This window comes from Lactuca saligna, chromosome 7, assembly GCF_052625555.1.
Source record: "Lactuca saligna cultivar CGN05327 chromosome 7, ASM5262555v1, whole genome shotgun sequence".
Classification (NCBI taxonomy): Eukaryota; Viridiplantae; Streptophyta; class Magnoliopsida; order Asterales; family Asteraceae; genus Lactuca; species Lactuca saligna.
The window spans coordinates 54,485,117-54,510,530 of NC_136423.1; the positions used below are offsets into that span (position 1 = coordinate 54,485,117).

Sequence of the window (25,414 nt, forward strand, 5' to 3'; positions counted from 1 at the left end):
TTGACGTATTCTTGTTTCTGTGCCATTCCAGTTTAGTAAACTATGCATATGAGTTCTACGAGTTCTCAACAGACTGCATAAGGGCAAGCACCTTGTTCAATGAAAGTACATTTACTAGTATAAGTGAGATGCTAAATAACTTGGAAGAAATGGTGGGATCCTTGATGACAAGAAATCAAGAATAAACAAGTTTAGTCCATATGAGTTTGGATTTATCACAAACATTATCTTATGATTGTGGTGGGACCCTTGATGGCAAGAAATCAAGAATAAAGTATCATGCTTTTATGTAAGACATTATGAATCGTGTCCCATACGCTTCTCGTATATGATTGATTGCATATGTTGTAATATTTGATTGTTCTAAAATTTTCCAAATGTCTAGGGCATTAAGAGGGAAAAAGGGACTAAAATTGATTTTGATAAAGTAATTAAACAACTGTCAAGGACAATCTAAGGTTTGTCAAGGATTAGTTGCTTATGAGCAGTTGGAAGTATACTAATGGATGAGCCATATTGACATTATTATGAATAGATAAGATTCTATTTATAATGAGTTGTCATATGGAAAATATGGAAATGTTTCCTTATTGTGAGTTGGACGTTAAGAATTTATGTTTAGATTATAAATTTTATGCAAGAAGGATGTTCAAAGGAATGTACTTTGAATGTGAGACTTCACATCTATAGTATTGTCTTGTAACAATCTCCAATATAGTACTTTTTAATTTCATTGGCAAAGTCTTGGTGACTTTGGCGTTGTGATATTACCAAAGGACCGTTGCGTAAAATGTTAGAATCTGACATATTCTAGTAGCGGCGAGAGTTTGTATTCTTACACTAATGATTAGGATTAGGAATTGTGAATTGAGCATTATTGGAAATGTTTTCATTTGATCTGTTTCACAAAATAAGGACCATAGGTAAACATAGTGTGCGTGCTTGGTGCATAGGACAACTGTTGTTATAATTCAAATAATAATTTGATTACTCGAAACAACAAATAATGAGTAATCATTATGGTGATTAAATAAAATGTTTTATTTATACCCAAATTTTGGGGCCATATGGGATTAGTATTATTCTTGTGTTTCACTTTGCATGTTTTGACTTCCCGAATAATCAGATTATTCAAATCCTCCACAGTCGCTCATACTTTGGAAGTATGTATGAATGAAGACTGCCATGAATCAGTCTGTAGATTGTCTAAAGTGTTTAGATATAGCACAAGTTTGCTACAGAGTTCATGAGTGTTGTTATAAGATTAGAGTATTGGATTAAACCCACGTTCACTTGGAATTCATTCACTATTTCTGCTCCATGAAATTTCTGACGAGTTTCGTTATTGCTTGCTTGGGACTTGTGATGATTTTTTGTTGTTTTTGTAGGCTTGAGTTGTCTAGTCGTGTTGTAAATCAACTCATTCCACACCCCAAACAAATATTTCCCTCTTACCTTACCTTACAGTAGATATGTTATGAAATTTGTTTCCTATTGAATCATTTTGTCTATATATTATTTTCTTTAAAGGTTGCAAAAGGCAGGGAATATGCTTTATTTGTGAGCAGTTAAACTGGTGGCGTTATTGCTGTTGCAGATGGTGTTTCTGGGTATTATATTGCTTTCTCTCATTTGTCATATTAAGCAATGTTGGAGCTTACAACTTTAAATTTGTGATTAGTAAGCATTGGCCTAAACCAAATATAGTTGAAGGAGTGTCCAGTTGAGGCATGCAAATTCTTATAATTCACTATCTAGCCTCCTCCTGAGATTGGTAAGGTTAGCTTTTTATTGTGCATGTAGAATTCGGTAATACATGAGAACTATACTTTTATGATTTTTTTTTTTGGAAAAGTACTTTTATGAATTAAGATTATACTCTAATGTATTAAAGGCTTGATAAAAACTTTGAGGAGGCTTGTACTCACTGCAATCCTATACGAACTCTAAGAAGGTTTAAAAAAGCATCTTCATTTTAATTTTTCAATCCAAATTTATATTCTTCAAGAAGGTTGCTTAACAAGTTCATCTTCTCTTTTTTTTTAGCTCACTAGTGACGGGACCCACTTCTGTATTGTTTTTTGAGAAGTAGACTTCCTGCTGAAGTAGGTAACCCGCTATTCATTTGCACCATATTTAATATTGATTATTTATTAGATTTGGTCCTTTTATAAGTTCGAATGATATGTATTTTTAGTTTGTTGATTCACTTGATTATATAATGATAATAGGTGTGAAACTAGTATAATACACGGGTTGGTTAAAGAAAATTATATATGAAGATATAAACTTTAAATATTCTTTTAAAAGAAAACATTAAATATCAAAGTGTAAACATTAAGATTTTTTTTAAAATAAAATTTCAAAATATATATACAAACAAAATGATGAATAAATAAATAATTCAATTTATATTAATAAAACAAACTATAGAAAAATAAATATATTTTGACCATATAATATTTTTTTAGTTTGTCAAAAAAAAACCAACAAAGTTTGGTTATTTTTTTTATATAGACCATTTTGTATAAAATGATAATGAACTTTAAAAGAAACATATCAATTTTGAATTATATATATTGAAGGAAACATATTAAAATTTGAAAATATAAGGAAACAAATTAATGTCACATTAATTACTTTTTATAACCTAAAATTTAGATAGTTAGTTAAGAAAATAAAAAATTACCACAAAATGACAAGTGAAAATTAATTTTTAAGAATTAATCGCAAAATTGCATGTGTCCAAATGTATAAGAAATGACAAGTGGCAAAAAGTTATTTATTTATTAGGGAGGAATTAACTATGATATTTTTTACTTGTAATATCTTGTTATAAATCAAATTGATATTAATATATGATATATTATAAAATGTTTTATAAATCTAACTATCTTATCTAAGGTTTACATACACAAGAAGGGTAAGAGTTGACTAAAAGACTTTGACTTTAGTTTGTTGACCTGTTTGGTTTTGTTAGAAATAAAGTGATTGTGTCACTTAGGAACAAGTCATGTGTTTCGAGGGCAATATAGTCTTATTATAGGGTTAGACCTCTGCAGCTTGACCTTAAATAGTCAGAAGTTTTCTAGTGGTTTATGTTCACTCTCTACAAGATTTTAACAACATAATATATTTTGGTTATAATTGTCTCATAATATAATTCATTAAGTTTTGTAATTAAAAGGTTATGAGTCAAATTTGTCTAAAATAAGGTGGTTATATTTACTTACTTTTCTCATCCAAATATATTATTAAATAACTTGAATAATTTTGGACAAAATGTGAAAAAGTAATTTAAAAAAATAAACCAATTTCAGGAAATTTCTTTAGAAGGGCATGGGATAAGTGTTGTTTCACCACAAGTATGGGAAACAAGTGACATCATAAAAGTTGATCTTTCAAGAAACTCAATTGAAGATCTACATGTTGAACGTTGTTCATGTACTTCCCTCGAGGTTAAATCGTCCATTTTTAATCTAATCTTGAAAATATCAGTGGCATTATGGTAATTAATTATTAAACAATTATCGTTCTTGCAGACTTTGATTTTATCAAGGAACAAGATTAAAGTGTTGTCAAATGCAATCTTGAAGTCACTTCAACATCTTCTGTGTTTAAAACTTGAGACTAATCCAGTTACACAGGTAAACTGGAGGGTATATTGAACATTTTTTATTAAAGGGTATATCAGTCATTTTTTGTTTGTTATCTCATTCTCCTTGATTTGTAGATTCCATCAGATGGGTTTGAAGCTGCTTCGAAGCTTCAGATATTGGATTTAAGTGGTAATGCATGCTTTTTTTTTCTTAAATATATAATTTATAATTAGAATGAAATTTTGTTTTATTAACTTTTACTTTCTGTTAAAATAGGAGGATGCAGATTCCAGAAGTGAGGGTGGATATTATAAGTTTGCATAAATTAAGGATTCTTTTTTGAGTCAAAATTCCATTCATTCATTTTGTTTTTGGACCCATGCATCTTCAGATTTAACAGCCTTGTTGTAAATTTTATCGAAATAACCATTTTTCCCCTATGTTCATAACAGATGCAATAAAAAATATTATCGAGAAATAATAAGGCTATTATTGCAAGAAATACCAATATACGTACTCTCATTCAGTTGTTCATTACACCTTTTTACTTTCAAATTAACCACTTTGTTTTTTAGCTAATTGTAAAAAATAACAATGTAGTTTATAGTTGCTATAAGTTATAGCTTCTTATATTCTTTATTTTATTTCTATTCGAGCTTTGGACTTTCACACATTTTCTTTGGCTGTGTATGAGATGAAGTGTTATCAATCGGTTGTTGATTGGGCTATATTATATTTATGATCTAACAACTTATAATTTTTGTTTGGAAAAATAAGATACTATGGTTAATAGCGTTAGTTAATGATTTTTATTTTTGTAATTTGAGTTTTTCTTGTGATTATCTTAACCAGGTGAAAATGGACCAGCAATTTAAAATAATGACTAGATATTGACTTTTTTTGACAACTAAGGTTGACTATTTTCTTGTGAAAAGTGAACTCATTTAGGAATCAATTTGGGATATAATTAAATAATAATAGGTTTCATTTTTTCTGTTTTTAACTTAATTTCATTTAATTGTGTTAATCGACAGATATTCTTTTTATTTTATCATCTTTTAATGTTTTTTTTTCATTCTTATGTTGCTTAATTGAGTATATTTGTCGTTGTATAAATTTAATATGGAACAAATTGCAGAATGATGATATAGAAGTGAGAATATATATATATATATATATATATATATATATATATATATATATATATATATATATATATATATATATATATATATATATATATATATATATATATAGGTTCAGGTTCATTTGAGATCATTCTAATTTTGTGAGACCGTGAGACCAAATCTAAAAATAATTTTAAAATGCAAAATAAATGGAAAAATCCAAAAATTCTTTTTTTTTTAAATATTATTTTCGGAACTTGATTTAACTAAAAAAAATATAAAAAATATAAAAAATAAATAAAAAAAATTCTGTTTTTTTTAATAATACGTGAAATATTCTAAATAGAATATTACACTGACATATTCTAAAAAATAATTTTAAAGTGCAAAATAAATGGAAAATCTAAAAATTCTTTTTTTAAATATTATTTTCGGAACTTGAATTAACTAAAAAAAATTAAAAAAATAAATAAAAAAAATTCTATTTTTTTTTAAAAATACGTGAAATATTCTAAATAGAATATTACACTGTACATATTCTAAAAATAATTTTAAAATGCAAAATAAATGGAAAAATCAAAAAATTCTTTTTTTAAATATTATTTTCGGAACATGAGTTAACTAAAAAATAATAAAAAAAAAATAAAAAAAATGCGTCTCACGGTCTTACAAAATATAGGTGGTCTCAAATGAACCTAACCCTATATATATATATATATATATATATATATATATATATATATATATATATATATATATATATATATATATATATATATATTTTATTACAGCGTGGTATAACAATAATTAGTAATGGTATGGTTGGAAATAAACAAAAAATATAAAAGTGAAAAAGGTTTGTGAGGTGTACAAAGCTCGAACACAAAACAGTAAGGGCGGAAAAAGATTCGAAGTTACGCTTTCTTTCCATTTATACTAGCAAACAATTTTATTAAGTTTTACATGGAATAGTATATATTGTATATTAACTACATAATTTTGTTCAAAATTGAGGCCTAATATTTTTCGGGGTCTTATGTGGCTACACCTCCCGCACATGCTCTCGGCCGGCTATGATAATTAGGTTCCTAGATCTGACCCTTGTTAATTTTTAATTCTTTATTTTAGTCTATTATCAAATTAAAAATATTATTTTGAATTTTGAACTTTTGATATCACATATAGAAATAAGATTTTATTTGCAAGTTACATTTTAAATTTTTTACCTCCTATTCCAATTTTAATAATTACAAATCGCAAATGCTGCACATTGAAACATTCATTCTCAATAAGCAAAATGTTTGATTTTTTAATTTTAATTGGTCGTAACATAAATATAATAGTCACTAAATAAAAAAAAGAATAAAGCAAAAACTTTGGACGGAAATTACCAATATAAATATAACAGTTTTATTTACTTGAATCAAAATATAAAAACTAGGAAAACCACAAATTACCAAAATTATAAAAAAAATAGAAAACCAAAAAAAAAAAACTCAAATACCAAAATTATAATATACTATAATATATTCATGTATTTTAATCTTTTTGAAAAGATAAAATTAAAAATACAAAAAATTAAAATAACAAAAAAATTAATAAATAATATGAAAAAAATTAATAATTACGAAAAAAAAAAGTATAAAATATATGAATATATTAGAGTATATTACTATGAAAAATTTTAAAACATATAATTGAATATAAACTTTAACTTAATTTTAATTTTTAATAAAAAAACTAATCATATATATATATATATATATATATATATATATATATATATATATATATATATATATATATATATATATATATATATATATATATATATATATATATATATATATATTACAAGTGAGAGATACGAGATTTATAGCTCAAAATTTGATCGATTAAGAAAATGAAGATACAATTATCTTGCGATTGTTGAAATGTTGGACTTCCTTGTGGATTATCATTTATAAAAACACTAGTTGTGAGACCTATATATTAAATGAGTTAATTTAAAAAAAAAGTTAAATTTAAAATTCAAAATATTTAAAAACTTTGAATTTATAAAACAATGATAATAATAATGAATTATTATAATGAAAAGATTTTTTATCTTTTAAATTTAAACAAGTAATTTAAATAAACAAACAAAATAAACAAATAAGCTTTAATTTTGATAATTTTGAAATTAAAAGGTAAGTTGATTAATGAAATTGATATATTATTATATAAAAATATTATATGGAATTTAATAAAATAGAAAAACCTATAAAATGTCATGTGGAAAAGAAATTAATCCAAAATAACCACAAAATAATATTTGACAAATTAAATAAGAATATAACAAGTGACAAAAAAAAATTCATTTATTTAAATTTATTTAAGTAGATACCTTGATGAGGACCCGTAGTTGAATCATAGAAGGATTTCAATTTGTCCCAAACTTCTTTGGCGGATTTGAGATCAACCACAGCGTCAAGTACATTTTCGTTAACCGAAGCAAAGATCCAACCTTTGAGAAGACTATTATATTGGCCCAGAATCAAATTGCTTTGAATTCTTGGACCGACAATTGTGTGATCCACGAGGCCAACCATATTGTGACTATTCATGAGACAAAGCATTTGTGTCTTCCATAGATGGTAGTTGCCGTCACTGGAAAGTTTCACAGAAACAAAGTTCGAAATGTTGGCAATTGATGCGTACAAGTAGTCAAGGTCTTGTATTGGTGCTGAAGCAAAAGGAGGAGGAGCGTTTGATGAGCTTGCCATTTGAACGGAGTATAGATATAGGCTGATAGAGAATAGCCTAACAGGTATAGATGAATAAGGTATGGTTATTTTTAAGGTAGATGCAGTCCAAGGTTTATAATGAAGACCGCCCAATATTTCCACATCCAAGATTGTGATAAAATACTCAAAGACTTTTAGTGGCAGATAGCGGATTGGGTCCATGCCATTTTGCTCCAAATTCGTGAACTAATTTCAAGCACACACATAGCTGATTTAAATTTCCGATTATACACCTTGGTTTTACAAAATGTTTCTAGTTATGATGTTTTTCAAAATTTGTTTTATGCCTTTGTAATTTCAATCTTTTTTAAATAGTCCCCTATAAAAGGTTCACTAGTTTTGGTCAAAGATTCGGATAGGAATGTTGATAAAAAATTTTCTCCAAAATATTCGATAACGTTGAACCTGATTTTTTTAACCCGAACCGGAAGCCGCTTTTTGTGCTATATTTCTTCCTGACAGTCAAAGAAGTGGTTGTTCATCTTCAAGATTGACCGATTCTTCATTGATGTCGATGTGTGTTCAGTTGTTGAATTGTTGTGAAGCTCCATTAGTGTTTCTTGAACGCTCTAAACCGAAAGAAGTCCGTTCTTTCATTTCTCTTCATTTGGGGGAACATCCTTCAACCTTAGCCAAGTTTTAAGACATGGAAAAGGTTTGTGGGTTCCTGTTGTTTTTTCATATTATGCCATGGTCGTGCTAAAGACATTGAAATTGCTTGACCAGCTTTGTATATAGGTTGTTAAGATTGTTATAAATTCTACTGAATTCGTCATATTTTAGCCTCAAATCGTGTCACTTGGAACTAATTTGGTGAGGATTTCGACTCTCACTTTCCATTAAACCGTAGAACACAGTTCAAACTTTTTCCGAAAAACAAGTAGATGCTTCAACATCTCCATCTATGGGGTCTTAGGAAGCCGAAACTCATGCTTGTGCTATTTTCTTTTCTTCCTCTTTTGTCCGATTCACCCTTTCTCTTTAATTGGCTTGAGTGGTTTTAGCGGGTTTTTTTTCCTTTTTTTTTGTTGGGCTGGCACCAGGCGCTGTTAAGCCCTTCACCTCCTTCTGATGATCATTCCACTTCTTCGCTGCGGGAACATCTCTCTACTTAAAAGAGGGAACGAAGGCCCCGACCAATCATCGTGAAGAGAACCAATAAGAGCCAAAGGAGGTGATGAAAAGACCTTCTCTCTGGCCCCCTTTTCTTGCAGCTTTCGGACTTGGCCGATCATGAAGAAGATCATCCTCGCTCGGTCACGGGTAGATAAATAAAGGAAAAAGCCTTCTCTGGAGCATGCTTGGTCAGCGACTTTCCTCAGCCTCAGAGCCGACAAAAGCTTTTTTCTTGATTTAGGAGCGAAAGAAGATGGATCCGTGGTGAGTATTGTGTTTCGGCTACAAAATCTAATGAATTTTGTGGTGAAAACCTGGTTGTAAATGTTAGCGTTGTGAAAGTTGGGATTGTATTTGGAATTGTATTTGGAATTGTTGTTGATATACGAAAGCAGTTTGGAATTGTTGTTAAAACGGTTGTTGATAGGGTTGGAAATGTTGATATGGTTGTTGAAAAAGTAAAGTTTGTTAGATAGGGAAACCATTTTGTAGAAAACTCATCAAAACCACCTTGAGGTGATTCCATGATCGGGTATTGATGTGGAGTTGTATCTAATGTAAAAATGTTATCAGACTTGCGGTTTTCAATACTTTGGTTGGGAGCCATGGTTTTGAATTATAAAAGAATAAAAATGCATGTAACTGAATAGACAGAGAAGAATGGTGTGAAAAATATGGTTGTATGAAGTGATATTTATAGGTTACATTTTATAAAAAGAATGAAAATAAAAAACTAGTTGTTACATGGCTAGTCAATCGAGTCAAACACCCAAACTCTTCTATTGGTCGTTGTTCTTTGTCTTAGCTACCACAACCCACTACGAACACGACCAATTATGAGCACTAGGGTGGTGATCATTCTTGTAGTTCTTGCTAGCTTGGACACCGAAGCCCTCTGTTGAGGGTACCACATGAACCATTAGATGATGATTAAACATAAATAAAAAATAATGTATATTAATTTTGACATTTTTTTTAAATCTTTGGGATTAGTTTTCAAAATTATATCAATATCGCATAATATTAACATATTATATATGGTTATAGTGACTAGTAAGTTGAAAACTTTTTTTCTAGATAAAATAGCAAAACTGGTTTTTATAGTTCTTAAATTATGTGGTTTGGTCTAAAAATATTTTGTGGTGCAAAAGTGTTCCAATTTTATGGTTCAAAAATATTAACTTTAACAGTTTAAATGTTAATTTTTTAAAATGATAATTTTACTCTCATGAACCCTTTCTACAACCCAATTGTAAAGATCATTTGTGTATATCTTTTTTTATTCAATTATTATACATGAATTCTTTTAGCTAATTCAATTTTTTATATTAGATTACTTTTTACTGTATTATTATATATTAATAAATATTATTTTAATATATAATATTTATACATTAATAAATATTACTTTATTGGATTATTAGTTATATTTAGTTATTTATTTTTTAATTTTTAATAGACTATTTCTTTTTTATTAGATTATTATATATTAATAAATATTATTTTAAATTTTTAATATTTACATATTAAAAGTATTATTTTACTGGATTATTAATTTTTTTTAGTTTCTTTTTTATTAGATTTATTTTATTTTATTGGATTATAGTTTACTAATAATTATTATTTTTAATATTATATATATATATATATATATATATATATATATATATATATATATATATTAGTTTATTGGATTACAATTTTTTTAATTCCTTCTGATTGTTTTATTTATTATTGTAAATGAAAAAAAACCCAATAAAAATCTCACCCGCCCCATATCTCCTAATTTATTATAAATATTTGTAAGATAACATATTTTTGATAACACCACCATCGTTACCCAGTCCAGCAGTGGTGGAATGAGTGAAGATTTTTTTTAAAATAAATTAGGATAGTGGTGTTGTTGTCCAAAAATAATTAATCAAAGCAATATTGTTGTAACGTCCGTGTTTCGAGGCTAATCATTAGTAAAATGGTATAATAGTTAGGGTGAACAATTATAATCTACTTTGAAGTAATAACGAGAAATTATTTGAATATTATGTAAATTATGTGATTTTATGTGCATTATTATTATTTATAAGATATAATAAGTTAAGAATAAAAATAAGCGTCAAAAATAAAATAATAGATAAATTCAAATCTATGAAGAAAATTGTAGTGGTCGTGACAAGGATTTTGGGGATATAAAGAACGCTGAAATCCGAGCTATAACAAAGAATTTATGACCAGTCGAAGTTTCGTGACAAAACCGGCACGACATCGAGAATCTTAAAAAGTGAGTTTATGATAAACTACTTTTTAGCCTTGTAAATTTAATTTTGTGGTATTGTGAGGGGGACTCGGCGAGTTGGAGCTCAGACTCGCCGAGTAGGGACGCGGATTTGGACAATGGAGCGCGCCTGGACTCGACGAGTCCAGGATATGGACTCGGCGAGTCTGCGCTGTGCAATGAAACCCTAAATTTCCGGGTTTGAGGCCTATTTAAAGGGCCTTATGGCCATCATTTGTGCTCACCCAACCCTCAGTGAGAGACCCTTGTGTTCTTGAGCGATTTGTGAAGAGAAAGGAGCATTTCTTGACCTTGTGTGTGTTATTTAGCAAGAAGAAGGAGACTCTAGGCAAGAGGAAGCAAAGGAGGTTGCTATTTCGTGGATTTGGAGCTTAGATCATCACTCTAGAGGTATGATCTCGGACTATTTTCTGTTTGGTGAAGCATTATGCAATTTAGGGCTTATGATGGTCATTTATGGGATGATTTGGTGCCCATTGGTTCCCTCCTTGAGTTGAGGTTATGGATCTGGACCCATAGAGGTCCAGAGAGCCTCACTCATCAAGCTTTATGTATGACAATGGAGTCCATGACCTTGTGTTGTAGTAAATGAGTCAAAAACATCATATATGGTCATATAGAGGTTGTATGTGCATCAAGATTGTAACTTTACGTGCTAAATGAGCTTGGAGGGACTGGATCTATGGATTAATGGACTGGATCTGACCTTTAGAGCAAGATTGAGTCAGTTCATGGCACGGACTCGCCGAGTCCGAAGAACAGACTCGGCGAGTAGCATGAATGTTGCCCGACCACACAGTGAGTGGCCTCGCCGAGTTGGGGAGGGTGGACTCAGTGAGTCAAGGGGGAGCCAGAATGGACAGGTGGACTGAGTCAAACTGGACTCGCCGAGTTGTTCTTGAGACTCGGCGAGTTGAGTCGTGGTGGCCCCACAACTCGTGCCAGGTGTAACTCGTCGAGTTGAGTGAATGCTCGACGTGTCAGGGGAGGATTCCAAGGAAATTGGGGTATACGCTCAGACTCGCCGAGTCGCTATAGCGCACTCGCCGAGTCCGGTCAAAGTTGACCGTTGGCCGTTGACCAGCTTTGACCTGGATTGACTTGTTATAGTATGGTCAACCCTAGTTGGGAAAGTGTTAATTAGAGATGTATTGTGCTATAGGGGGACTACAGCTCGGCAGATCGAGTGATTAGCGATTTCAGGTTTACGATTTACCGAGACACGCGAGGTGAGTCTTCTCACTATACTTTACCTAGAGTAGGTAACCAGAGTTATGTGATAGAGTATTTGTATGCTATGTATGTTATGTTTTGTACTGCATTATTTCTATGTGATTTATGTGGTGCATGTCTATCAGAGCTAGAACCTGAGGGTTCACAGAGTTTGGGTGCACGGACCCACAGAGTTATAGCCTAGAGTGGCTAATATGTGTTGTATGTGGTATTTTGGGGAACTCACTAAGCCTTGTGCTTACAGTGTTTGATGTTATTGTTTCAGGTACTAGTGACGACCGCGGGAAGGTGCCGGCTTGATCCGTACACACACACGTTCGGAGCTTGATATTATGATCTTGGGATTTTGTATTGTCTTGTTTGGATAATTAAAATGGTTGTTTTTATGAATATTGATGGAATTATGTTTTATAAAAAAATTGAAAATTTTGTTTTGAAATTTACGGTGTTACAAATTGGTATCAGAGCCTTGGTTTGAGGGATTCGGGTACACCTTCGGGGGTATTTGAACTCAAACTGAGGAACTGAAGAGATATTTTCAAAATAAAACCAAAATCTTCTAAGAGTAAAAGATTTTCCAGGAAGAAACGTGTGTACGATCAGTCAGCGCCCGAACGGTGAATTCCCAAAATACCTTTATATTACGTGATAATTATTATTAATATGATGTGTTTGTATGCTAGAGTAGGCTAGGTATTGCTAATAGGACTAGAGTGGCCTGTTTTGTGATGCTTTAGCCTAGGGAGGGGTGAGCTGCTATGAGATGCTGAGAGTAATTAGGTAGCAGCTAGGGCTTTGTGTGAGATCTGTTACAAAGTGATTTAAGTATAATAGAGTACTTGGGGATTGGGATCCGAAGAGGGAGATTTGGGGTGTGTACTGTGACGGTGCGGACAGTAGTATTGGGCCCGTACTACTGAAAGCACCGGTGCGGTACACAGTCCAAATAAGAATCTTGGGATACCAAGAATCAAGGAGGGGTGGATTGTCGAATGTAAGGGTGTTCGAGTGAATTCTAATTATCGCATGTTGTATTTCAGAGGTTGATCATGGTGAGGACACGTCACATGCCGGAGAATGCCGGAGCCAGTGATGAGGAGATTCGACAGATCATTCATGAGGAGGTGGCTGCGGTCATCAGAGCTGAGATACCAGAGATGTTCGGGTCTATTAAGACCGCGTTGATTGAGACATTTGACGAGCGCTATGCCGCTCTTTCGGAGGCTGCTGTTGCAGCGGCTACCGCAACGATCGCTGCGGCAAGACCCCAGGGAGGTGATGCGTCATTGTTTAGGGAGTTCAGCAACACCAAACCACCAGAGTTTGATGGTACGCAGGATCCGGTGGCAGCTATGAGGTGGATATCTGATATGGAGGGATGCTTCTTCACTTGCTCGTCCCCTGAGCATTTGAAGGTTCGGTTCGCACTGAACCAGCTTCGCTTGGGAGCGAAGGACTGGTGGAAGTTTGTGACGGCGCACTTCACACCTACTGAGCTTTCGGCAGTGACCTGGGAGAGGTTCACTACCATGTTTCGAGATAAGTACGTTCCTCAGGTGGAGAGGGAACGTCTGGCACAGGAGTTTCTGACCCTCAAGCAGGGTACCGAGTCAGTTGCAGCGATTACGAGGATGTTTCATGAGAGGGCGATGTTCTGCCCTGAACACGTGTCCACCGAGCAGGCACGTATGAGCCGTTACCTGAGTATTCTGAGACGGGATATTCGGGAGTTCGCTGCGAACTCCTCGTATCGGACATTTGCTGAGCTTCAGGCAAATGCTCGGAAGAGGGAGATTGAGCTTGAGACTCAGGCCAGGGAGGAGGCGGAGTCTCTAGGGAGGGATCGGCGTCCGGCACAGTCCCAGCCGGCAGCCAAGCGGGCCAAGCCCACTGATCCCAGACCCGGGAGCCAGAAGGGCCGCACTTGTGGGAAGTGCGGTAAGGGTCACGATGGAGTCTGTCGAGCAAGGTCTTGCTACAAGTGTGGCAAGGAGGGGCATATGGCCAAGGACTGCCCCAAGGGGTTTGCAGTGTGCTTCCACTGCAACCAGACCGGACACCGGAAGGCAGAGTGTCCGCTGCTGTGCGGAGCATCTCAGGGGTCTACTCCCGCCGCCATCAGAGCTACAGAGAGTCGGCCCGTGAAGGCCGAGGCACCGAGGGCTCGAGGGAGAGCCTTTCAGCTGACTGCGGAAGAGGTCCGCGCTGCACCCGACGTTGTGGCTGGTACGTTTCCTTTCTATTATTTATTTATAGGGTTGAGATATTATGCTTATATCATGCTATGCATATGTACCTTCCTTGTGAACTCTGTACCTGCTTTAGTGTTATTTGACTCGGGTGCGAGTCGATCTTTTGTATCTTTGACATTTAGTCAGCATATCAATGTTAGTCGTGGGGCACTGAGTCGGCCCCTGCGGGTTTCCATAGCCGCCGACAGAGTGATTTGTGCCACGGAGGTCCTCCGGGGATGTGTATTGGAGATTTTTGGGGTTGAGTTCCCGATCGACCTGATTCCTATTGCGATGGGTGATGTCTGTGTTATAGTGGGCATGGACTGGTTGAGCCGATTCGGTGCGGTTATCGATTGCGAGCGTCAGCTGGTGACTATACGAGATCCTAGTGGGGGGGTTCTTTCAGTTTACGGCGAGGGTACACGTTCTGGATCAGCCTTTTGTTCGGCTGCTAGGGCGAGGCAGTGTTTACAGCAGGGCTGTAAGGGTTTTGTGGCGTATGTGATGGATACGCGAGTGATCTCCAAAAGACCGAGTTCAGTGGATGAAGTTCCGGTGGTGCGTGAGTTTCCAGATGTTTTTCCCGAAGAGTTACCAGGTGTGCCTCCCGTGAGGCAAGTGGAGTTCGGTATCGATTTGGTTCCGGGAGCCGCGCCTATCGCTAAGGTGCCGTATCGCCTTGCGCCTCCAGAGATGCAAGAGTTATCCTCGCAGCTTCAGGAGCTGCTGGGGAAGGGGTTTATTCGGCCGAGTAGCTCGCCGTGGGGAGCACCCATCCTGTTTGTGAAGAAGAAAGATGGCTCGCATCGCATGTGTATTGATTACCGGGAATTGAATAAGCTGACGGTCAAGAACCGTTACCCGTTGCCGAGGATCGACGATTTATTCGATCAGTTACAGGGAGCATCTTGGTTCTCCAAGATTGATTTGAGGTCGGGCTATCATCAGGTGAGAGTGCGGGACGAGGACGTCCAGAAGATAGCATTCAGGACGCGTTATGGGCATTATGAGTTTGTGGTGATGCCTTTTGGGCTCACCAATGCCCCGGCTGTGTTCATGGACCTCATGAACAGGGTATGTCGGCCGATGTTGGATCGGTCGGTGATTGTGTTCATTGATGATATTCTGGTATATTCGAGATCTAGAGAGCAGCACGAGGAGCATTTGAGGGAGGTTCTTGGAGTTTTGAGATCGGAGAAACTTTATGCAAAGTTTTCCAAGTGCGATTTCTGGTTGCGGGAGGTCCAGTTTCTGGGACACCTCGTTAACCAGAAAGGGATATTGGTCGATCCGGCCAAGGTTAACGCAGTGATGAGGTGGGAGGTGCCAAGGTCACCTTCTGAGATCCGGAGTTTCCTTGGGTTGGCAGGGTATTATCGGAGGTTTATTAAGGATTTCTCCAAGATTGCGGTTCCACTCACCAGATTGACCCGGAAGGGTGTTACATTTTTATGGGGTCCCGAGCAGCAGACCTCCTTTGAGACGCTTCGCCAGAGGTTGTGTGAAGCTCCGGTATTAGCTCTTCCGGAAGGGATGGAAGGTTTTGTGGTATTCTGTGATGCATCGATTTTAGGACTGGGAGCGGTACTGATGCAGAAGGGACATGTGATAGCATATGCATCGAGGCATTTGAAGCCTCACGAGACGAGGTACCCCACACATGATTTGGAGTTGGGGGCAGTGGTGTTCGCCCTCAAGATTTGGCGGCACTACTTGTATGGGGTTCGTTGTACGATTTACACGGACCATAAGAGCTTGAAGTACTTGATGGATCAGCCTAACCTAAATATGCGGCAGAGAAGATGGTTAGATGTGGTCAAGGATTATGATTGCGAGATCTTGTACCACCCGGGCAAGGCTAATGTGGTAGCCGACGCATTGAGTCGCAGGGCGGAAAGTACTCCACTGAAAGCTGTATGTTTGAGATTGACCGTGATAGCTCCAGTCCTGGACGCCATTCGTGGGGCTCAGGCCGAGGCTGTGCGTCCGGAGATGCAGAAGCGAGAGCGGGTCGTTGGGTTGGTTTCTGAGTTTATATCGGATAGTCGGGGTCTTATGACTTATCAGGGCCGGATCTGGGTACCGTTTGTGGGCGGTACGCGTACTACATTGATGAAGGAGGCTCATAGATCGAAATTTTCGATCCATCCCGGGGCTACAAAGATGTATTTGGACTTAAGGAAGGAGTATTGGTGGCCTTGTATGAAGAGGGATGTCGCATGGTTTGTCGAGAGGTGTTTGACCTGTCGAAGGGTAAAGGCCGAACACCAGAGACCGCATGGCAAGTTGCAGCCATTGGAGGTTCTCGAGTGGAAGTGGGAACAGATCACTATGGATTTCATCACCAAATTGCCGAGGACTGCTAGAGGAGTCGATGCAATTTGGGTGATTGTGGATAGGTTGACAAAAAGCGCTCACTTTCTTGCCATCAGTGAGAGTTCTTCGGCGGAGAAGTTGGTGGAGATTTATGTGAGGGAGGTTGTATCTCGGCATGGGGTGCCGATCTCGATTGTTTCAGACCGCGATGTGCGTTTCACTTCCCGGTTCTGGAAGAAATTTCATGAGGAGTTGGGTACTAAGCTGCATTTTAGTACCGTATATCACCCCCAGACCGACGGCTAGAGTGAGCGGACGATTCAGACACTTGAGGACATGCTTCGAGCATGTGTATTGGACTTCGGGGGTAGTTGGGATACGTATTTGCCCTTGGCAGAGTTTTCCTACAATAACAGCCATCATTCGAGCATCGGTATGCCGCCCTTTGAGCTGTTGTATGGTAGGAGGTGTCGGACTCCCATTTGTTGGGGAGAGGTTAGGCAAAGGGTAATGGGCAGTACAGAGATCGTCAATCAGACGACAGAGCAGATTCAGCTGGTCAGACAGAGGTTATTGACCACTCAGAGCCGACAAAAGAGTTATGCGGATAGGCGCCGGTCCGAGCTGGAATTTCAGGTCGGCGACTTCGTTCTCCTGAAGGTTTCTCCTTGGAAAGGAGTGATCCGGTTCAGGAAGAGGGGCAAATTGGGGCCCCGGTTTATAGGTCCGTTTCGTGTGATTGCAAGGGTAGGCCGGGTAGCCTATCGGCTGGAGTTACCAGCAGAGTTGGGGCAGATTCACAACACTTTTCATGTATCGCAGTTGAGGAAATGTATAGCCGATGAGTCGGTAGTGGTTCCATTAGAGGATATTCAGGTGGATGCAAGCCTGAATTATGCTGAGAGACCAGTGGCTATTAGGGATCGGAAGATCAAGATTTTGAGGAACAAGGAGGTACCTCTGGTATTGGTTCAGTGGCAACATCGGAGGGGATCAGAAATGACCTGGGAGCCGGAGGGTATGATGCGGGAGCAGCATCCGGAGCTGTTTTAGAGCCAGACTTCGAGGGCGAAGTCTAGTTCTAGTGGGGGAGAGTTGAAACATCCGGATTTTTACCAGGTATCTTGTAAATTTAATTTTGTGGTATTGTGAGGGGGACTCGGCGAGTTGGAGCTCAGACTCGCCGAGTAGGGACGCGGATTTGGACAATGGAGCGCGCCTGGACTCGGCGAGTCTGCGCTGTGCAATGAAACCCTAAATTTCCGGGTTTGAGGCCTATTTAAAGGGCCTTATGGCCGTCATTTGTGCTCACCCAACCCTCAGTGAGAGACCCTTGTGTTCTTGAGCGATTTGTGAAGAGAAAAGAGCATTTCTTGACCTTGTGTGTGTTATTTAGCAAGAAGAAGGAGACTCTAGGCAAGAGGAAGCAAAGGAGGTTGCTATTTCGTGGATTTGGAGCTTAGATCATCACTCTAGAGGTATGATCTCGGACTATTTTCTGTTTGGTGAAGCATTATGCAATTTAGGGCTTATGATGGTCATTTATGGGATGATTTGGTGCCCATTGGTTCCCTCCTTGAGTTGAGGTTATGGATCTGGACCCATAGAGGTCCAGAGAGCCTCACTCATCAAGCTTTATGTATGACAATGGAGTCCATGACCTTGTGTTGTAGTAAATGAGTCAAAAACATCATATATGGTCATATAGAGGTTGTATGTGCATCAAGATTGTAACTTTACGTGCTAAATGAGCTTGGAGGGACTAGATCTATGGATTAATGGACTGGATCTGACCTTTAGAGCAAGATTGAGTCAGTGCATGGCACGGACTCGCCGAGTCCGAAGAACAGACTCGGCGAGTAGCATGAATGTTGCCCGACCACACAGTGAGTGGCCTCGCCGAGTTGGGGAGGGTGGACTCAGTGAGTCAAGGGGGAGCCAGAATGGACAGGTGGACTGAGTCAAACTGGACTCGCCGAGTTGTTCTTGAGACTCGGCGAGTTGAGTCGTGGTGGCCCCACAACTCGTGCCAGGTGGAACTCGTCGAGTTGAGTGAATGCTCGACGTGTCAGGGGAGGATTCCAAGGAAATTGGGGTATACGCTCAGACTCGCCGAGTCGCTATAGCGCACTCGCCGAGTCCGGTCAAAGTTGACCGTTGGCCGTTGACCAGCGTTGACCTGGATTGACTTGTTATAGTATGGTCAACCCTAGTTGGGAAAGTGTTAATTAGAGATGTATTGTGCTATAGGGGGACTACCGCTCGGCAGATCGAGTGATTAGCGATTTCAGGTTTACGATTTACCGAGACACGCGAGGTGAGTCTTCTCACTATACTTTACCTAGAGTAGGTAACTAGAGTTATGTGATAGAGTATTTGTATGCTATGTATGTTATGTGTTGTACTGCATTATTTCTATGTGATTTATGTGGTGCATGTCTATCAGAGCTAGAACCTGAGGGTTCATAGAGTTTGGGTGCACGGACCCACAGAGTTATAGCATAGAGTGGCTAATATGTGTTGTATGTGGTATTTTGGGGAACTCACTAAGCCTTGTGCTTACAGTGTTTGATGTTATTGTTTCAGGTACTAGTGACGACCGCGGGAAGGCGTCGGCTTGATCCGTACACACACACACGTTCGGAGCTTGATATTATGATCTTGGGATTTTGTATTGTCTTGTTTGGATAATTAAAATGGTTGTGTTTATGAATATTGATGGAATTATGTTTTATAAAAAAATTGAAAAATTTGTTTTGAAATTTACGGTGTTACACTTAGTGATCTAAACGAAAGTTAAAGTTGTAGAGTATGTGTCCACCTACACGTGGATATAAAAAACGTCAAAAACGGAGTTCGTATGCAAAAGTTATGAGCTTTCGAAGATATAGCAATCTAAGACTATGACACGTGGCAGAAACCCTGATCACCCATGCTCCAAGACGTGGACATAAGATTCACGATGTGAATGTGATCTAGGACACTTCTCAAGTCTAGAATGTAGATGGCAAGTCTACAGGAGTGATGTGTTAAGACTCCACGATATGGACATAAGATTCACGACGTGAATTTAGTATCTTCACACCTTCCAAAGCTATGACACTAATGGCAAATCCACGAGGTAATACAGCTTTCCTTCACGATGTGGACATGTTTTGGGTAGCCTATAAATAGCAAGTTCAACCCTTGCTCTCCTTACACCAAATTCTTTTTTTTTCTTTCTCTCTCTCTCTCTCTCTCTCTCTCTCTCTCGCTCTCGTTTGCTGAAGGCATTCCGCGTCCCGAGCCCGATGATCACGAATTATTGATCGTTTCTAGTTAGATTCTATCAATTCACGCTACTAAGGTGAGTGCATAGTTATTTTCATCTTACACATAAATATGAAGTATTTAATATAAATTACGTACTATGTGTGCATATTATCTGTGTTCTTGATATCTATGCTGGATGAACGATTTATACATGTTATAAATGATTTAAATTGTATATGTATTTTATATCTACAAATATGTTGGGTAAAACATGGGTAGATAAAACAGTTGATGTGTGATGAAATATAATGATGAGAGGCCTCGATCATCCAGGAGAGTATAGATGACGACCGTGGACTATTCTAGACAGTCCAGTGGAACGCTGGCAGGCTCACAACCTATAGTTGTTTTTTTGAACTACATGTTCACCAGGTGTACTCCATCCCCCTCATGGTTGCCTTCTTCGACATGTAATGCTGAGGAATCCCCTAAGTAGTGTTGTCACCTGGCTGAAAACCCTTAGGCTAGGTCCCTTACTTTAGATGCTCTAGGGATAGAAAGTGAGTATAAAGGGAACGGGTAATCAGGTTGTTTGATTTGATGAAATTAATAAACTTAATTATTGTGGGTTGAAAACCCTATGTGCTCACTAGGCTCCCAAGCCTGACTAACTCAGTTTATTGCATTACAGGTAGTGGCAAGAGAGCACATGAGTGATGGTCTGATGAGAGATCAATAGATTATAGGCCACTAGAATAAATAGATATTATAAGGCCTATATTGTTTCTATTTACACTTTTGATCTATATTGACAATAACATCCCAAGGTTTTTAATATAATACATTTCTTTGGAAATGATTTGATAAGTTCATTATCATATTTTTCGGAACAAATTCCGCAACATATTTCTTTAAAAATATACTATGATTTTCAAATAAAGCATAAACAAATCGGTCTTTTGTGGCTGTGAAATTGGGAATGTCACAGTTGGTATCAGAGCATTAGTTTAAGCCAACTAGGAATTTGTAGGATTTCTAGACTTAAACATAGAATTCTAAGCGATGATTTGTGAGATGAGTATCTACTACACTTTAGACACGAGCACTAGTTTATTTTAGGAAAGATGCCTAAAACGCTTTTATGTGATAAATGTTTTATGTTATAGCTATAAAAATGTTTTATATGATATTCTTTGTTTGGATCTATGGTCTATTGCCAACCTGATCTGGAAAACTTATGTGTTCAGGATTCTAAGCATTCGGCTACGATATTAGAACTAGCATGTATCATTTCAGAGTGATAAGGAGGATTTAAAACGTCTATCATAAATAAAGATCTAAATTTTCCTAATTTGGTGTATAGATCGAAATGACAAGAACTCAAAGTTGAGTCAGAAATGCCAATTCAAATGTCAATGAGCAGCCTTAGCTCCAAGTGATTAAGCAAGTGCATGTAGTAGCGGCTGCACCTGAGCCAATCACAATGGCTGGAGTACAAGTGATATTGCCATATTTATACATATTTTTAGGCAATATTTGATTTTTGATTAATATTTTGATTATTTGTATAGATAACTGGTACTTATAAGATTAAATTGTATTTTGCAGCCAAAATGAGCAATCTTGAAGAACAAGGACCAAAAGTGACAAGTGATGGAACTTTGAAGGCTTGGAGATTGAAATGACAGAAAAACCACGGAAAAAACTGAAGCCACGTCATGGACTTTAATTACATGACGTGGCGTGGACAATTCTGGAATATGCGTACACAGAAAGTCGATGTCCTTGCCCGGTAATGATTCAACCAAATTCACGACGTGGAGTTCAAAATCCCGAAAATATATATATATATATATATATATATATATATATATATATATATATATATATATATATATATGGTGATTGGTGGCTTTGATAGGTTGGATAGACATTAGAGGGTTCTGAATACAAATTCCACAGAAGAATTAGCAGAGAAATCAAGCTTTGGCTTTAAAGGAAGGAGAAGGAGAAGATCATAACTTTATTCTTAGTTTGGTACAATTTACTATGTCTTTATTAGTTGAGATTATGTGTTCATTTGTTACTATGAGTAGCTAAATATACCTGCTTTTGTTAGCTAGATGAAGCTTGAACTCATTAATTAGTATTTAATTATGGATTTTTCGTGTTGGTTGAATGCTTGTGTTTGATTACTAATACCTAGCATGTTAGACTTTGATACTTAAATTGCTTTAACTCATGTTCTGTGTAGTTTAGTGAATATTAAATTGCGTGAACTTGACAACGAGTAATTTAGTGATCATTAAATTGCTAGAGCAAGGATCCAACAAATCTTAGTAAAGTAATTAAAGTATTAATTTTGGCTGTGCTAAAGAACATATATTGTGACTATAATATTGTGTTTGCTTAGTCAATTTTACATAGCTCCAATAAAAATTAATAATTGATTCTGTGTTAAATTATGTGCGACCATGCATAGCTTTACATGAATTAATTCAACATTAGTAATTTGGAATTGAATTGATAATAATATATTAATTGGTAACCATTGAGAATTGTCCATAATTAGTAGCTAATCATTGAGGGAAAGTGGATTTGAACTAACAAAAGTGTTTTTGATATTTGATTGAATAAGTTGTCGAGAATTTAAGTTTGTCTAAACTTGCAAAATTAGATAAAAAAAACATATTACTTTTGCTTAAGAATTTTAAGTTAATTTAATAGTAAGTAGCTTAAGTAAATAATTTCGTTCCCTGAGATTGCTACTCGACTGTTGTGCTTTACTATTTACGAAAGGGTACACTGACCTTCGTCAAATAGCTAGTAGGATAGTATGTAAAATTAGGTGTAACTATTTACACACATCAAAGTTTTGGGTGCCGTTACTGGGAAACGGTTATTTTAGTTTTTAATTTATTTTCTTTAGATTAATCGATCCTTTTTGTGGCGTAAAACCTGCAAAAAGTCAAAACTTTGTATTAGTTTTTTATTCAGTACTGAACTCACGACATGAGCTCAGTCATTTACATTTTCTTTCGTTTTTCATGTTTTTGTTAGATTTTCTGCAACAACACGACGTGGTGCCCTTTACCAAGTCGTGGTGAGCAGTCAGTAAGCATTTTTATTGAACTTTTGTTCAGTTTTACATTTTTTTGTTGCAGTAGTTGATGACCCGAGGATCCAACACACCTTTGATACCACCACTTGAAGATCCAAAGTCTGCCTTTCACAAAAAGACGGATCAAAACGTAGGAGAATCCAACCAACCAAAGAAGTCACCTTTCAGAGACCTCAAATCAAGTTTTGGAAAGAAGAAAGGAAAGAACGTAGGAGAGTCAAGCAGTCAAATGAACGACGAAAACAAGATTGAAAGCTTTGAGCAAAATCCTAATCCAAAAGATTTCGATTACGAGACCAAAACTGAATTCGAATTAGAAAATAGTGAACCCAAAGACGAGCTGAAAAACGAGATGGAAAACATTGTTGATATATCCATGGAAGCATATAAGAAGAGAATCCGAGACGACACCAGTCCCGGTCTAGTGCAGCCCGAAATCCCAGACATCGCTACATTCGAGTTGAAGGGACACATTTTGTCCGCACTAAAAGAAGTATTATTTTCTGGGAAGGATCATGAGGATGCTTACAAGCACCTAGATGAAGTCAATGACAATGCTAACTACTTTAACGTCCCAAATGTTCCACGCACTACAGTTTTGCTAAGAATTCTCTCTGTCATTTTCAAAGGATCTGCAAAAGATTGGTTAGAAGAACTTCCACCCGATGCAATTACTACTTGAGCACAGATGTGTGACCAATTTCTAGAACACTTTTACCCACCTTCCAAGGTTGCTAAACTAAAGAAAGCCATAGAAAATTTTAAGCAGCAACCAGGGGAGTTACTATACGAAGCATGGGAACGCTACAAATGATTGATAAGGAATTGCCCCCAAAATGACTTGAATGAGCAACAAGAAGTATCTATCTTTTATGATGGGGTTAATGTCATGACAAGGCAACTCCTTGATTCTCAAGGGCCATTGAATAAAATAAATCCAGATGAAATCAAGGAAATAATTGAAGAGTTTTCCAAGCATTCTTGTGACCAACATAATCCTAAACATGATGGGGCGAAGGGAATTGGTAGTGGAACTTCTGAAGACATGGATGTTGTTCTAGCCATGCTAAACACTATGGACTGAAGGATGATAAAGATAGACCAATCAATTCATGCTATTAGAGTTGGTTGTGAAAGATGTAATGGTCCACACTCGACCAAAGATTTCCACTTACATGAAGACGAGAAAAAAAGGCTCAAGTTTGCTACTCGAGTGGAGATAAGTATAATGCAGGTTGGAGGAAGCCAAAGAAATAGTGCTTGCCATATGATGAGTATAAAAAGAAAAAAGAAGAAAAATATAGGCAACTTGATAAAGGCTTTTATCAAAAAGAACAACCACCTGAAAATAAAGTTGATATTGAGTCTATGCTACATAGGTTCATGGAGGCTTCGGAGAAAAGACATAGTGACACTGATGTTGTGATAAGGGAACATCAAAATCTCATGCGAGACCAGCAAGCATTGCTAAGAAATCATCAAGCATCGATCCAAAATATTGAAGCCCAACTTGGTCATCTAACAATTTTGGTAAATGAAAAATTGTCTCCAAAAATTCCCAAGAAAAAGCCTCAACCACATGTTATGGTGATCGAAACTGAAGAGGATACCATCTATGAGTTCCTTGAAGCATTTGAAGTCGATCCACATCAATCTGGACCAAAGTCGAAGAAGTTAAAACTCAAAGAAAAAATGTTGTTGAAACATCTTACTCACGACGTGGGGATTCAAGTTTCACGACATTGGGAGGGTCTGAACAGAAAATTTTTAATGATGTTCAAGCGTATCGTCCTCCTTTACCATTTCTGCCTCGAGCTCATATTCACCCACTGGAGCAGGAACACTTGACGATTATGAAGCAAGTGAAGGGTATTTCCATAAATAGTCCTTTTATTGAAGCATTGTCTGAAGTTCTTGAATATACGAAGTTTTTACAAGACTTATTAGACACTCACCAACAGTTAGAGAAAAATAGCAAGGTGATACTAAGTGAGCAATGTTCTAAAGTAATATTGGGAGTTGCCAAAGAAAATGGGAGATCCTGGATGCCTCACTCTTTTGTGTGAATTTGGAAATAATACAAAGACTTATGCTTTGGCCAATTATGGAGCTAGCATAAATCTAATGCCTTTTTCATTCAATCAAAAGCTTAATCTTCCAGATTTGAAGGCTACAAGAATGACAATTCACATGGAAAATCGTTCAGTAACTCATCCAAGAGGCATCGTAGAAGATATTTTGGTAAAAAATGGGAAATTTGTTTTTCCAATTGAGTTTATCGTTTTATACATGAAGGAAGATGAAAATGTCCCAATCATTCTTGGTTTCCCTCTACTA

The 25,414-nt window shown here is 36.6% G+C and overlaps 1 protein-coding gene and 1 non-coding gene across 2 annotated transcripts in view; both read right to left on the bottom strand.

Annotated features, from left to right (window-relative positions):
* LOC145006401 (uncharacterized) overlaps positions 1-7,605 on the bottom strand; it is a 29,761-nt gene extending 22,156 nt beyond the window's left edge. Inside the window, exon 1 of the mRNA XM_078965486.1 lies at positions 7,113-7,605. Within this exon, the coding sequence (XP_078821612.1) occupies positions 7,113-7,491 (379 nt within the window). The 5' untranslated portion in view covers positions 7,492-7,605. The remainder of the gene's footprint in view (positions 1-7,112) is intronic.
* Positions 7,606-23,813: 16,208 nt separating this feature from the next.
* On the bottom strand, positions 23,814-23,920 carry LOC145007813 (small nucleolar RNA R71). The gene has a single exon (XR_013663177.1). It is a non-coding gene; the product is annotated as a small nucleolar RNA R71 (small nucleolar RNA).
* Positions 23,921-25,414: the final 1,494 nt, after the last annotated feature.